Source organism: Canis aureus, chromosome 16 (genome assembly GCF_053574225.1).
Source record: "Canis aureus isolate CA01 chromosome 16, VMU_Caureus_v.1.0, whole genome shotgun sequence".
NCBI lineage: Eukaryota > Metazoa > Chordata > Mammalia > Carnivora > Canidae > Canis > Canis aureus.
In genome coordinates, this window is record NC_135626.1 from 23,408,060 (window position 1) to 23,423,640 (window position 15,581).

At 42.8% G+C, this 15,581-nt stretch overlaps 1 protein-coding gene across 1 annotated transcript; it reads right to left on the reverse strand.

Annotated features, from left to right (window-relative positions):
• Nucleotides 1-8,353: 8,353 nt before the first annotated feature.
• LOC144286155 (regakine-1-like) lies at nucleotides 8,354-13,244 on the reverse strand. Its single transcript, XM_077852243.1, has 3 exons — nucleotides 13,085-13,244; nucleotides 9,130-9,250; nucleotides 8,354-8,745 (listed from the first exon to the last, which is right to left on the reverse strand). The coding sequence occupies exons 1-3, from the start codon at nucleotides 13,152-13,154 to the stop codon at nucleotides 8,652-8,654; spliced, it is 285 nt and encodes a 94-aa protein (XP_077708369.1). The 5' UTR covers nucleotides 13,155-13,244; the 3' UTR covers nucleotides 8,354-8,651.
• Nucleotides 13,245-15,581: the final 2,337 nt, after the last annotated feature.

Below are 15,581 nucleotides of genomic sequence, written 5' to 3' on the forward strand. Positions count from 1 at the left end.
CATTGATTTTTACTGCTGCCCACTTTCCTTTGGATGCGTACATTCTTCTGTTCTCCTGTGTTGTTTCTAATTTCTTACCACCTCAAATTGCATTTGATGGCCATCCTGTTACAAGTGTGCCATGGGACCTTTGGAAGAGTTTCTCAGAGGTTTAGATACAGAAATGGTCCTCTGGCCCATCTAAATCTATTAAGTGCCAATATAATTTCCAAAGTTTTCTTTTGTCCACTTTGATATTTTGTTTCAAAACTTCTCTATAGGCTGATAAAATTTCAATAAAAATATGGGAAAAATCAGCTCCCCTTTCTTACTTAATATTAAGATATCAAAAAAGTCAAGGAAAATATACCAAGCATTGCTTTATCCATGTAATTCAAGTGGATCTATTTCTAGAGGCCAAGAACATTAGTGTAAGGTCCAAACAGAAATCCCATTTGTTCAGATGATTGTCTCTGGTGATATTGTACTGGGGATGATGAGGCATCATCCACTGACCGATTTATTGAATCACTGATTTGTGTACTCTTAGCCATTCAGACCTTTAACAGGTAGGTACTGTGAGCCTATGATGCTGTTGATACAGTGCCCAGCAATGTGGGCTGGGGGCAGGAAAGTTGGGGTTGTTTGAAATATGTAAAAATCTTCTCCTAGATGCTTGCCTGTTTCAATACCCAAAAAGGGCCTGGTAGGACCAAGTCTCAAGGACCTGGAATTCATTCTTTTGACATGTGATCATCAAGGAAGACAACACAGTCTCTGTGGGACAATAGGAACCTAACTTTAATAGGTGCCAATTAGCCAACACAGATGGCCTAATCACAGAAAAGCACCTTTACAAATTCAGGAATAATTTGATGTGCTGGTCACATCCCAAAAAGCTACCTCCCTCTGAGATCCTTTAAGATTTTTCTTAGCTCATCCCAGCCCTTAAGAATCTTCCTGCCTTTTGTTTCAGTGGGGGGTGGGGGAGAGTTAAGCTCATTCTCTCTTCCCTACTGCAACAGTCTTGAATAAAATCTTGCCTGCTTGTTTGATTTTGTCTAGGGCCAATTTTTGCTTTGACACTGCAAATCCCAGTGATGGGGGTGGGTAGGACAAAGGCATCTGCTGATAGTTGCTTGCTGATGCATCTTCAGAACTCCCACCCATATCTCACTCCTGCTTTCCCCACCTGTCACTAAGAGCCTCCACTGCTGCTTCCTCCTGGGTGTGTCCTGGGTTCTGGCTTCTTCTGCTGTTTTATCTGTTTATAGCACTCGGTTCATTTTCCATCTTCCAGAAATTCAATGAAAACTCTAGACTATTAGTCTTTCTGCCATGAACTCCTCTTTGTTTCCTTCAAAATTATTATTTCAGTGGGGTTTGGACAGGAGGAATTCTAAAGTTAGGAGTTTTATCTGCCACTTTGAGCTAAACATGCCATTAATTTCCATCCTGGCTCCAAGTGTTCTTTCTCTTTGTAAAGAGATCTTTGAGTCCAAATTCCTGCCCAGCTAACAAGAACCTATCAAAAACATCAGAAAAAGCAAACAATTACCTATCTCTCCAAGTAATGAGATAAACTAATAGCAAAAGAAAATGACAATGTGAAATTCAGTTTGCAATGCTCTTCTCAAAAAAAAAAAAATCCAATGTATTAACCTCCATAAAGCAAAAAGTAGTCCAAACCCTCAATGTGATCCCAATTTGTCCTCATTTGATGAGTCACTGGTGAAGTACTAGAGCCACCTGCAGGTCATTTACCCACTTACTCATTTCTTCCTTCCTTAGTAGTTGTTGAGTAAGAGGGTGGGAAGACATTGTATAGCAAGAGACTTATGGAGGAAAAACTTATAGCAGTCCCCTAAACCCTCCTTGTCCCATGGAGAAGCATTATTGGACCAGTCACCATTGGGTGCAACATGGGGAGGGCTCCTGGAGAGATATTCTGTTGAGTTGTTTCACCTAATATAGGGAAGTTAGAAGGGGGCAGAAAGAACCAACTGGTCATGCATAGTGGGAGCCTGAACTGGTTTTGCAGGAGAGAAGAACATCTGGAGCTTAGATGCCAGTTGTTCAGGGACATTTGCATACTGGCATAGGTATTTTATCCTAGAAAATAAATATTTATCCTAGAAAGTAAATATTTTGAATGTTGTGGGCCACACAAAGCCTCTGTCACATCTGTCCGGCTCTGTACTTGTACAGCAAAAGCAGCCATGAACAATATGTAAATATATGGGCATGACTGTGTTCCAATAGAACTTCATTTGCAAAAACAGATGGCAGGCTGGATTTGGCTCCTAACCCGTAACCTAGAATTCTGGTATAATCTAGCTAATTCTTTAGAGTAAAGATGAGGGTGGAGAGATGCTTCCTAGGCCATCAGCAAAGGGTTTGCCACTCCTAATTCACCTATCCAATACTACTTGGTCTCATGGAACCAACAGTCTTGTGATGGAGAGAAACATTAAGGAAATAATCATGTATAATAAATATATAATTAAAAAGTATGATAAGAGGGACGCCTGGGTGGCTCAACGATTGAGCAACTGCCGTTGACTTAGGGCTTGATCCTGGGGTCCAGGATTGAGTCCCATATTGGGTTCCTGCAGAGAGCCTGCATCTCTGCCTCTTTCTCTCTCTCTCATGAATGAATAAATAAAATCTTTTAAAAAAGAATATGATAAGAGCTGTGAAGGATTAGTTATAGGGTTTTATGAAACAGTATCATTGGAGACCAAACTTATACTCCAGGTTAATGCAAGTCCACTCTAAGGAAAGATTGGTTAACTGAGACCTAAAGGATGAGTAGGAGCTGGCCAGCTAAGGGTGGATGGAATGAAAACCTTAGGAGAGGGAATGAATAACATATGCAAAATCCCTGGGACAAAAATGAGGATAGAGCATTTGAGGTAACAAAAGAAAATCAGTGTAGCTGGAGCACTGAGACAAGGTAGAAAGTGGCTTAGGGGCAGCCCAGGTGGCTCAGCGGTTTAGCGCCGCCTTCAGCCCAGGGCCTGATCTTGGAGACCCAGGATTGAGTCCCACATTAGGCTCCCTGCATGGAGCCTGCTTCTCCCTCTGCCTGCGTCTCTGCTTCTCATTCTCTCTCTCTCTGTCTCTCATGAATAAATAAATAAAATATTTTTTAAAAAAAGATAGTGGCTCTTAAAAAAAAAAAAAGATAGTGGCTCAGGATGGGTCTCAGGAGAAAGGCAGGGGCCCTATTATGGGGACACCTGGCAGGACATGTAAGTATATTGGATTTTATTCTAGTTATAATGGTAAGTTCTTAGAGGGTTTTCAGGTGGCTGCAGTGGAGAATGGAGAGGATGGGGGAAGAATGGAAGTGGGGAGTCCAAGGGGAGCATATTGTGTTCATCAGGGCAAGAGATAAGATGACTTCTGTTGGTGTGAGTTGGTTCATGTCTGCAGGTGGAGTTCTGTGTTGGAAGCTGTTTGAGGTTCCTTTGATATTTATGTGTTTATTTTTAAGTTTATTTTAGAGCATGCATGATTGTGAGTGGGGCAAGGGGCAGGGGGAGTGAGAGAAGGAGAGAATCTCTAGTAGACTCCATGCTGAGCTCAGAACCTCACCCAGGGCTTGATCCCGCAATCTTGATATCATGACCTGAGCCAAAATCAAGAGTCAGAGTCACCAACTGAGCTTCTTAGGAGCCCCTCCTTTGATTTTTAAATAGATATTAGTTCAGTAGAACAACAAATTAAAAAATTAGTTTCCCATCAGCCATTTGCTTCACTCATCCTACTTATAAAGTTAGCAAAATTTAAGAGGCCCTTGCATAATGCTTAATGAAGTGGAATAGACTGCCCTTAAACAATCGATCTCATTTACCAACTTTGTTGATGAAATATTTGTAGACAATTTAAGCTGCTCTTAATATATTGAACTTTTTAAAGTACTCTACATGCCTGATCTAACACTCAGAACCTTCTGAAGTACTTCACTCCTGTAAAAATAACAAATTAAGCCTATAGATAAGGAAAATAAAGTGTGTTAAACATTCCAATATTCTCCACTAACTTAGGCAAATTCTCTTTTATCTCTCAACTCAGAATCACAAGTACAAAATAAGTGATTTAATTACACACTTTATTTTGCAGTCACAAGGATAATCTGTCATGGACTCTAATTCACTCTATTAAAAATATAAACACTTGAATTTCCATATAATATAGGTGATTCCAATGATTACAAACACATTCTTAATCTTTGTAGTATTGAGTTTACAGCTTCCTATCTATGTTTGATTTTAACCATTCTGTGGCTTACCCACTAGGGTACAGTATTATTATCTTAAACATATTGAGATTAATAGATCAGTTTTTTATGGTATTCACCAAATCACCATCCCAGCAGCAGGGAGTTTGCTTATTGGCCAAAAAAGACTTGAGACCTGGGCCTGCACACTATAAGGATGATTCCACTCCACCATGACTGGGTATGTAGAACTCTATACAATAGGAGGGTTGGAGTCCACTTTATTTTTTTTTAAACTATTTATTTATTTATTTATTTGAGAGAGAAAGGGCACGGAAGGAGAGGGAGAAACAGACTCCCTGCCGAGCAGAGAGACCAATGCAGGACTCCATTCCAGGACCCTGACATCAAAAACTGAGCCAAAGGCAGATGCTTCACGACTCAGCCATTCAGGTTCCCCTGAGATTTAGACATTCTTGAATATATGAAGGATAAGTATACTTGAGGAGGATCCATAAATCACTGCTCAAATGTGAATGGTGAAAATTTTCTTGCTAGCTTCCCCCAAAGTGTCCTGAGGCCTCTTGAAAGAGTAACTTTGCTTTGGGGAAAGGGAAATATTCATATGCAGGAACACTACTGAACTGAATTATTCAGTTGATTCAATGCAATCAAGATTTGTCTCTCAAAAAGTCCACTTCCTTTAAAATGGATTGGTGGCTTCTAGGTTCTAATTTTATCCTCAAATGATTCTTTTGCGTTACTTGTGTAGACAGAAGCCAGCACCTTTACTGAGAGTATAGCAAACATTCCTCATGGCCAAGCTAGATTTTGTAATTTCTTTCATTCATTAGGACATTTATGACCATCCTCTCTGGCTCTGAAGATGCTTCAAAACCTGTGATCTGTGTGGATAGAATTTTGTATCCTTGTATCCCCTGCTAAGGTTATGGCTGACTTTCTTCAGCAACTTTATAGTTGAATTCTGAATTTTCTTTCTTTCTTTTTTTAATTCTGAATTTTCATGATCATCCTGACCGGGCACCATTCTCAGATGCATGATTGGATTCTATATACCTGCCAAATCCTCATCTGCTTCTGAGACACATCATGAGGTCTTGTGGATAAGGGCTTGGATTAGGGTGGTGGTGGAGGAGCTAAAGTAGATGGATTTGAGAGGGATTTTGGCAGAATGAAGGAATTTATTAATGGATTGGATGGGGGCAGGTATGAGGGTGAGTTGTTTTAAGGATGACTTCCTGTTTTCAGCTTAAGTAGTTTGGAGAATGGAGATTCTATTTCCTGAGGAGGGAAGCTTGAAGAAGAAGCACATCCCATGGCAGTTATAGTTCCAATTCACAGGACACTCAGTATCCATCTCAGCTCCCTGCAGGGGCAAGCATCCCAGATAACTAAGGAGAATGGCATCTGAATGGCAGAATGAATTGCCATTGTTCTCTACTTTCTGGAACCTCTTCTGTGAAGGTCATCAGTGGTTATCCTCCAGCTGGGAAGAAGTGCTTTTCAAGATGGGGGAGTTCCAAAAATTCCCTCCTGGAGGCCATATCCTCTTTAGGCTTGTTTATGAGCCTAAATGACCCCATCCATCCATCCATCCATCCATCCACCCACCCATCATTCCATCCATTCAACAGTGCCTACGCTTACCAGGTCCTCTCTAGGCACTGAGAGTAGAGCAGTGAATAAATATTTTAAAAATTCTGCCTTCATGAAGCTTACGTTCTAATTATAAGAAAACAGATAAACAACAACAAAAAACCCAAACAAAATAAACAAACAAAAGTATATAGTATAATGCAAGCTGGTAAGTACTATGGAAGTAGTGACAAGTGGGGAAGGAGGATAAGGAATTGTGTGTGTGTGTAGAAATATTATAGGATGTTCAAGGAAGGCTTTCCTGATAAGGTGGTATTTGAGCATGACTTAAAGGAAGCTTACCAGATGGAGGAGAAGGATGCTAGCAGAGGAAAAGGCATTAAACCCTGGAGCTGGATCCTGCCTGTTGTGTTTGGGGAACCACATGAAAGGTGTTGAAGCGGAGTGGAGGAAGCTAGGAAAAAGTAGGAGCTGAGGTCAGGTGGTGTGGGGGCTGGTGGGCAAATCATGCAGGATCTTTTAGGTATTGTAAAGACTTTGACTCTGGAGTGGGAAACCATGGGGGGTGGTTTGAGCAGGAGAATGGAGTGATCTGACATATGTTTGAAAGGATCATTGAGTGTTCTGTTGAGATTACAAGCATGGAGACTCTTAAGAGGCTACTCTGGTCATCTTGGTGAAAGACAGTGAGTGGTGGAGTAACAGCAGAGATGGCAGCAAGTGCTCAGGTTTTGGATGTATGAAGAACAAGATACATGAGGTAGGAAAGAAAGAGCAGAATCACAGATGACCATTGGATTTTGTTCAGAACCATTGGAAGGATCTTGCTACCATTTACTGAGGATGGGGATGGAAAGACAAAGAAGGAGCAAATTTGGGGACATTCAGGAGTTCAGTTTGGAGGACCTAATTTTGAGAAGCTATTAGACTCCTAAGTGGAGATGCTTGGGCTAGAGGAGTATAAATTTGGAACCTGTCAGCATATAGGGGAGTATGGAAGTTATAAGTCTGGCTGAGATCACCTAAAGAGAGGGATGGATCAAGAAGAATTAGGAAGACTGTGCTCGAAATGGACTTTATAGTAAAACAGGAGTAATGAGCTTGACACCACAGGGAAGTGGGGATGGTTAAATGATGTTGTGTATGTAGAGCACTTTGTACAGTTCTTGACACATAGTAGGTGCTTCTCTAAGCTCCTTCCTTCCCTCCTGTAGGCATACAGGAGGTTCATTTTGGTTCATTTTGCTGGGGGTCAGATGGCTGTGCTTACCTATAGGGCTATGAGTCCCATACCTTTGCATCTCCGCTGCTCAACCTCCATCTGCAGCCTATTTGACTGATGTGGTCCTCCAACATCAGGGCATCACTGGCCCTCTACCCCTGCACTCCTTCCCAACCTTCCCAACCTTCCCAAAGACCCCAGGTCCTCTGTACCTCCTCACCGATTTTTGTCCCTTTGACTTTGAGATTTGAACTCCCTCAAAGTTTTGACCACATTTTAGTGTGAATGGAGGTGTGAAGAACTGTTTTCCAGATGGGATTTGAGTGAGAGTAAGCCCAGGCACATTAGGGCTCTAGGGATTGGAATTTGGAAGAGCGAGGAGTAGTAAAGTGAGGAAATGGGACTTGATGGGGGAATGTGAAGACACATAAGATAGACTGTTGATTTCCTAACTTCGCCCCTGACAGTAGATGGCCCTCCATACCCTACCACCAAACCCACAGATGTAGAGAGATCGCTGACCTATGGTGTCAAGTAGGATCCTTCTTTCACAGGAGTTTAGGATTGAGGCAGCAAGCTGTAGTATGTCTTCCCCAAGACTTGAGTTTTGGGGCATGGGTTGAACAACATCAGTGTCCCTGAGCCCCTTCTCTGGTTGATGTCTGGTGAAGCATGGCCAGATTGGCATCACCCTCAGCATCCCCCAGAGCAGAGCTGAGTACCTCCCACCCTACCTCCTGTTTCCTCCTTGTGCCCCACGGAGGACTGGCTCTGTCTTTAACTGGGGTGGTGGTGGGGGCATGCTCAAATGTCCAAAGTCACTTCCACACCAGGCATCAGGGATGAGGGTCAAGGGAACACTGAAGAAACTGCAGGACCTCAGGGTTTGGGCTGAGTGAGTTTGAGTACAGAGAACAGGTGTTACTTAAACTAGGTATTGAGGGGATAGAGAAGTAAATGTTTAGATGACAGAGGTTTGGAGAAGAGCTTTCAAGGAAGGATGAACTGCATCTATCCCAGCCTGGGTGATGGGAATGATGAGGTGTGTTATGTGTGCACCTCAACTCTGTACTTTACAAGCAAACAAACTGTTTGTCTATATTTTTATGTATGTAAGACCCCGAACTAGGGATCACTTGTCATCAGTACTCCTGATTCTAACTCTGCTCCCATCATCCCATTATTTAAATTATTTCGTTCATATGGAAGAGTCTAGAACAGCACCTGATACATAGTAAATATTGTAGAAGTGTCTGTAAAATAAAAGAAATAACCAGCTGTCTGCGAGAGAACCAATTCAAACCACCAGGTTTCCTTTCTGTGGCATGGCTTTATTTCAACAACTGGCTGCCTGCAAAGGGAAGACAGATGCTGTCTGGGGGCCACAGACACCTGAGTGTCCTCAGGTCCCAGAGGGAAGTGTCAAAGCAAAGCTTCAGGAAAGGGCAAAATTCGTCAGAGAATGGGAGCACAGAAAACATGAAAGAGCTTCAGGTTGGGGCAGGATAACTCCCAGAGACATTCTGGGGCTGAGAGAGTTGGGGAGGAAAGGGGCTCTGTGGCCTCTTCTCAAGCTCCCTCAGCCATGTTGGCCCCACTGCTTCCAGATCACTTTGGCAGAGAGTCTAGGTGTCTGATGTACTCCTGCACCCAGGCAACATTGGGGTTGGCACAGATCTGTCTGCCCTTATGGGTAAGGAAACTGTGGATCAAGAAGGAGAAAGGAGAAACTGAGTCAGCAGGCAGAGAGGAGCCCATTCTCCACCCAGCTTGAGCTTTCCCACCTCCCTCTCTGCTGGATGTTGGCCACTCACAGAAAGAAGGACACTCCCACTCTCTGTTGCCGCCCCCCCCCCCAGCCTCCCAGCCCAGAGACTCAGTGAAGACCCCACTACCAGCTCTCATGTCCCCCCTGGCGACCAGGCTCATGCTGGATAGTCCCCAGGCTGCGGCTCAGCTGTTTCTTCCTCTGTTCCTCCCACTTCTTACATACTCCCATCCCTATTTCTCTCCCTATTTCTCTCTCCCAGGCCCTACTGGTTCTCACATTTGCACCCCCTTCCACCGTCAGCATGGCCCAACTTACATGATCCCTGGGGTGAGGCAATGGTCACCGGTTCTCTGATAACCTTTCACAAACCGGAGTGAGACTCTCCGTGAGATGAAGGTCAAACAGCATGGACTGATTGTTAATTCATTAACTAGTTCTGCAAGGAAGAGGGCCATGTGATGCTGAAAGCTTCTCCACAAGGAAGCATAGACCTGTATCTCTATCAGCCAGAGTATTAGAGGAGGAAACCAGAGAACCTTGGAAGGAGTAAGGCCTGGCCTCTCCCTGGCAGCAATTCCTCCTCCCCCTTTTAAATTCTCCTCCTCTAGGGGTGCCTGGCTGGCTTGGTCAGTAGGGCATGTGACTCTTGATCTCAGGGTAGTGAATTAGGGCCCCATGTTGGGTGTAGAGATTACTTAAAAAAAAAATAAAACCTCTCTTCCTTCCTCACTGCTGGCTCTTCCTGACTTCTCTCTGACCTTTCCCCCAGGGTGGGATGTGACTCTGGTTGAAGTGTTTCAAATTTCTGACAGTCTTCAGGATTTGGGAATAAGAAATCAGAATTCCTGGCAATTCTTAACTCATAAATTATTCAAGTTTTCTTTCTTTTAAAATCGAGATATAATTGACAATATAATATTGTATTTGTTTTAGGTGTACTGTTTATTTTCTATAACGTTTTCATGTTTCTAAATAATAATGCATGACCATATTCTAAGCAATGAATCACTTTTCTGTGATATGGTTCTACTGAAAGTTTTATAGATTTTCTGTAAAAAAAAAAAAAAAGGTAATGAATGGTGTCTCTAAGGGTTATGACAAGATTATATGTTCAGAGACGCCTGGGTGGCTCAGTGGTTGAGCATCTGCCTTTGGCTCAGGGTATGATCCCAGGATTCCGGGATCCAGGATGGAGTCCCACTTCAGCCTCCTTCTGCGGAGCCTATTTCTCCCTCTACCTAGGTCTCTGGCTCTCTCTCTCTGTCTCTCACGAATAAATATGTAAAATCTTTAAAAAAGATTATATATTCAATAACATGTGGAATGTTCTCTGGCAGATACAGCCAATAACAGAAAATATGGCAAAAGGGAAATGACACAAAATAAATGGCCAAGAAAAAAATTATTTAAAAACTGAAAAAATACTATAGATGTTTAATATTTAAGATATTTAAAAGTGATCAAAAATGAATTTTTAAAAAACAGAAAGCATTAATTACCCATTTGTAGTCTTTGTTATTGTGTTATAACAAATATTGCAAATGTAGAAACACTTTTTTCCATTTTGCATTCTGTTGGTCAAATTGTTCAAAATATGTCCAAGTTCATCTTTAAGTTGGGTGTTAGAGTCTATAATCCTTCATACAAGCTCATTTTCTTTTTTAACAATGGGCATATCTTGTCTTCTTGTACTGACTTGGTTTTTTTTTATTCAAGTTAATATTGCTTTTGCCAATTTAGATTTTATGTACGAATTAGCAAATGTTTCTGGTTCCACATCCCAGCAGCCAATGACATGTACATGTCTGACATTTACATGTTCTTCTGCCAAAGCATTTATAAGGAACTAGAACCTGTAACAATTATTCAAACATTGGGTAATGTCAATGAGTATTATTGTTCAAATAACAGAATATTCACATCTCCTAGCAGGAATCACAGTTAAAATTGCCCATTTAAGGATGTATTTTGCTTTTAAAACTTGTTTCTTGAACTACCGCTCATATGATTTGTGTTAAGTGTACTTGCAACATGGCTATAACTCTGAGCTGTCAGGTTGTCTCCGAGCATGTCTCCCCACATGCTTCTGTCCTGGTTTTCCAAAATACTGATCTTACCTTTAAATTCCAACTGTCCTGTGTTTCCTGCTTTTGCTCTATGTGTCAGTGGATTCCTTTGTTTATTTTTTGAAGATTTTATTTATTCATAAGAGACAGAGAGAGAGAGAGAAAGAAAGAGAGAGACAGAGACAGAGACAGAAGCAGGCTCCATGCAGAGTGCCCGATGTGGGACTCTATCCCGGGACTCCAGGATCGTGCCCTGGGCTGAAGGCAGACGCTAAACCACTGAGCCACCTAGGGATCCCCAATGTGGATTCCTTTAAATCAGTAACACCTTCATAGTGATTGTTAAGCTTTAATTCTTGCAAGAGAATTCTACTTTTCCACATTTTCCCAATTTTTCAAATGAGTTTTCTTAGGGCTTGGGCTTTGGAAAAATATAATTTCATGCTTCTCAGACATGCTGAGAAGGAGTTACCATGTGGAATTGCCAATGGATGCCCAGGATGGGCTACAGGAGGGCAGGACTGGTCCACTCCATAGGAGAGGGTCCTCCTTCAAGGTCTTGTGATGCTATAAGGAACAGAGCCTTGACTATATTCAGGAAAGCTACATTTGTCCTTGTTTCTGTTCCTGAAAGCTATGTGACTACAGATAGGACACCCACCCTTTCTGAACCTGTGTCCTTAAAACAGCAAATATCAAGGGGGCAAGTACTGTGTATTGATTTATACATTGATGATTGTTAAAATCAGGGCCTCATTACCCATGCGTAACAGATAAAGAGCCTGAGGTTCAGGAGGTCTGAAAGAGACAAGGAAGGTTCACAAACTGCCTGGTGTTATAGAGCTTCTAGACTGAGGCTCCCTGGGAGCAGAGACAGTATCTGTAGTCCAGCACATTTACAGAAAGGGTGGCAAGAGTAGGCTTTTAGAATATTTTTGTTGAATGAATGAATGAACGAATGAATTCAACTTAGATCTACATCTCCTTGATTGTAAAGCCAGCTATTTCTCCATTTTGTGTCGCTGCTCTCTGAAGAATTAAAAAGAAGCGCTATTCACTGAGTCTTGGCCATAGGCCTGATGTGTGGCTTAGTTTCAGATGTGGCTTATCTTCATTCCTCACAACAACGTTTTGAGAAAGTATCACTCATCCCATCTGTAGATGAGAAGGCCTACGATGATAACGGGAATTACAGGAAAGCATTACGGAGCTCTAGAGCTAGCTGTTGTCAAAATTCCTGAAAAACTGGCCATCATTTCTAGGGCTATCAGGGATGCAAATCAGAGTCCTAAGACTGAGTGTATCTCTGTCTTTGAGTTTGGTTGAACTTAATCTCCAGAGAGCAGTTTCCTGGGGAAACTCCCCCCAGAGTCCCGCTGTTCCATCTTCTCCCCTGCAGAGAGGCAACCATGTCTGTTTAGGGTGGAAAGCGCAGTGAGCTGGACACCTGGAGTCTAGCTGTGCCTTTTTCAATCACTTGATGCTACTGCTCAGAGTATCGCACAAATATTTATTAAGAGCTTACTATATGCCAGGAGCAGCTCTATGCCATAGACACACTAGACAAATTTTAAAGGAAGAGGGGGAAGGCTGATATGGGAGTCTCAGGCTCAACCCCAAAGGCCAGGCAGACAGCAGGTGCACATGGTGCTGTCAGTGGGGGCTTCTAAGACCTGGAAGTGCACCCCCGTCTAAAGGGATGGCACCCACCACATCAGTCCCAGTGAAAGCTTGTGGAAACTCAGGCTCATGTCTGCTTGGTCTTCCATATTTGCAAAAGAAACAAATACAGATTTTTAAATGTTGGTGACCAATCAGCATGTTGTAAAACCCTATCTAAGCCATGAAGACAGTTTGATCCTTTTCAGGTTCCTCTGTCCCAGCCTACGCTTATGCGTGGGCTCCCGTGTATCTGCAATAGGGAGCTTCTGCTTATGCGTGGGCTCCCGTGTATCTGCAATAGGGCGCTTCTTTCTGCTGAATCCCCAGGGCCAGGGGGGCTGTATTCAGAGGTAGGTTTTCCTTTCCCCAGAGGAGGCAGAAACGAGTCCCAACAGGAATGGGGAGAGACCCTTGGTAAAGATACTGTTTTGCAGGGACCCGCAGGTAGCCTATTCTGGACCACCCCTATCTCCTTCCCATAGCCCCCTGCCTCCAGTCACTGTGCTATCTCTATTCAGAGGAATAAGAGTAACAGGTCTCACCTTCATTGGCCTCAGAGTGGAGGGCAGCAAGAATGAGGAGGAAGATCAGGGCAATGAGGCTGACCTTCATCCTTCTGGGGGCTGACCGGCTGTAGGAGCAAGATGGGGCTGAAGACTCCTGGGTTCTCTGACTCTTTGAAATCTGGGCTCTGACCCCTTCTTTATAAGAGATTGCTGGTGAGGAAGTCACGAGATAGAACAACCCAAGATTGCATGAGAGTTTTGTTTCTTTGGAATTGTGACTGATGATATATCTAAAATATGAGAGCTGAGTCAATGTATTCAAAGAGAATTAGAAAGTAGTGAATAATCCCAGAATTCACATTTGGCTTGCATTTTAAGGGTAGTGGTGGGGGAGGCCCAGAGGCAAAGGGATTTGGGGTAGAAACTGCCCTCCTTTTCTGCTCCTTTGCAGGGAGCCTAGTGAAGCCTCCTTGATGGTGAGCCCTGTGGACCATGAGTTCAGGGGCCCAGGTGACTGTCAGGAATCCCTGAGGCTTAGGGATTCCAGGACCTATCAAGATAAATGTGTGGGGGCCCTGTGGTGTGTCCATCTCCAGCACCAGGCTTGGACTCACGTCTGATGGGGACAGAAAGTGGGGAGCTGAATTTGGAGGGGACCCTGAGGTGGCTGGGCCTCACTAGCCAGGGTTAGACTGGAATCCCTCACTTAGGGTGAGCTGGGGGCCCTGTCCTCTGCCCAGCACAGTGAGCTTGAGTCAATCCTTAGCAACCAAGGAAGGTGTACATGGCTTTCTGCTCAGCCAGGGCTGCCTCCAGGACTGAGGCTGAGGGATATGTTCCTTCTGGGTCAAACTGGGGGAGCCAGGGGCAGGGCAATGTATTCTACATTATACAATCATATCTTGTTACCCTTGAGTTTGTGCTGCATGGTCCTTGCACAGGGGCATCACAGTGGTTTGTCTGGTATTGGGAAGTAGGGTCGCCAACCATCCCGGTTTGCCTGGGACTAAGGGTGTTCCTGGGATGTGCTAACCCAGGGATGAGCTGGTCACTCTACTGGGAGGTCAGGAAAATGTGGCTCTCCCCTACCTCCACTCCTACCAAAATCAGATTAAGCATCTGTGGATTTTTTTTTCAATTTTTTTTATTATGGTAAAACGTATATAACATAATATTTGCCATTGTGAACACTTTTAAGTATGTTGTTCATAGTAGTAAGTACACTCGTATATTGTGCAATAATTACCACCATCCAACCACAGAACTTTTTTTTTATCTTGCAAAACTGAAGCTCTACACCCATCAAACAATAACTCCCCTCTCCTTCTCCCCAGCCACTGGCAATCGCCATTTTACTCTCTGTCTCCATGATTTTGACTACTCTAGGTACCTCATGTATTAGTGGAATCATACAGTATTTCTTTTTGATGACTGGCTTATTTCACCTAGCATAATGTCCTCAAGGATTATCCATTTTGTTGCACATGCTATAATTTCCTTTCTAAGGCTGAATAACCTTCCATTGTGTGGATATACCACATTTTGCTTTTCCATTCATCTATTGATGGACATTTGGGCTGCTTCCACCTTTTAGCTATTGTGAATAATGTTGCTGTGAAACAGTGTGTACACATGTCTCTTTGAGACCCTGTTTTCAATTCTTTGGGGCATATACCCAGAAGTGGAATTGCTGGATCATATAGTAAATCTATTTTTAATGTTTTGAGGAAATCCATTCTATTTTCCACAGCCTTTGTACCATTTTATATTCTTATCATCAACACACAAGACTTCCAATTTCTCTATATCTTTGCCAACATTTGTTATTTCTCTCTCTCTCTCTCTGTGTGTGTGTGCATGTGTGTTTTATGGTAGCCATACAAATGGATGTGGGGTGGTATCTCACTGTGGTTTTGATTTAAGCATCTGTGTTTTTTTTTTTTATCAGTTTTATACAAGGGGGTTTCAGGTAAGTGCTTGCAAAGAAAATGTTCCCCTTCTAAAAAGAAAAATTTAAATCCTTGTTCCAATGCAAAGAATAGGAGATTTTGATCTAATGAGAAATATTGTTTTTAGTTTCTGGAGTTTACCACTTTCAAGTTAGGAAACTTTCAAGTAATTTTCTTTAGCTTTTAAGGCTTCACATAGCTACTGAAAGGAATATGTAACATGGATAATCTAAGTGAGTGAGATCTTCCTTATGTGTCCATATTGAGACCTTTCTCAGGGCCAATGATCATTTATTTAGTAGATGTTAATTGAACTTTCATTTTGTGCCAGGCACTTTCTAGGCTTATGGGATATGAGGCAAACAAGAAAGGCAAGTCCCTTGCTCTTCAGGTCCTCAAATGCTGGGATGGAGGGGGGGCAGTCAGACAAAGTAGTAGGAGATGGAGGAAAATAGCAAAGAAAGTAAAGCAGAGTGAGGTGATGGAGCATGAGGGTTGGGTGCTGGTAGTTTGGTAAGCAGGCCTGGGAACCTGGTATTCAGAGGCTATGTCATTTCAGCTGGGACCTGCTTGTTGAGAAGGAG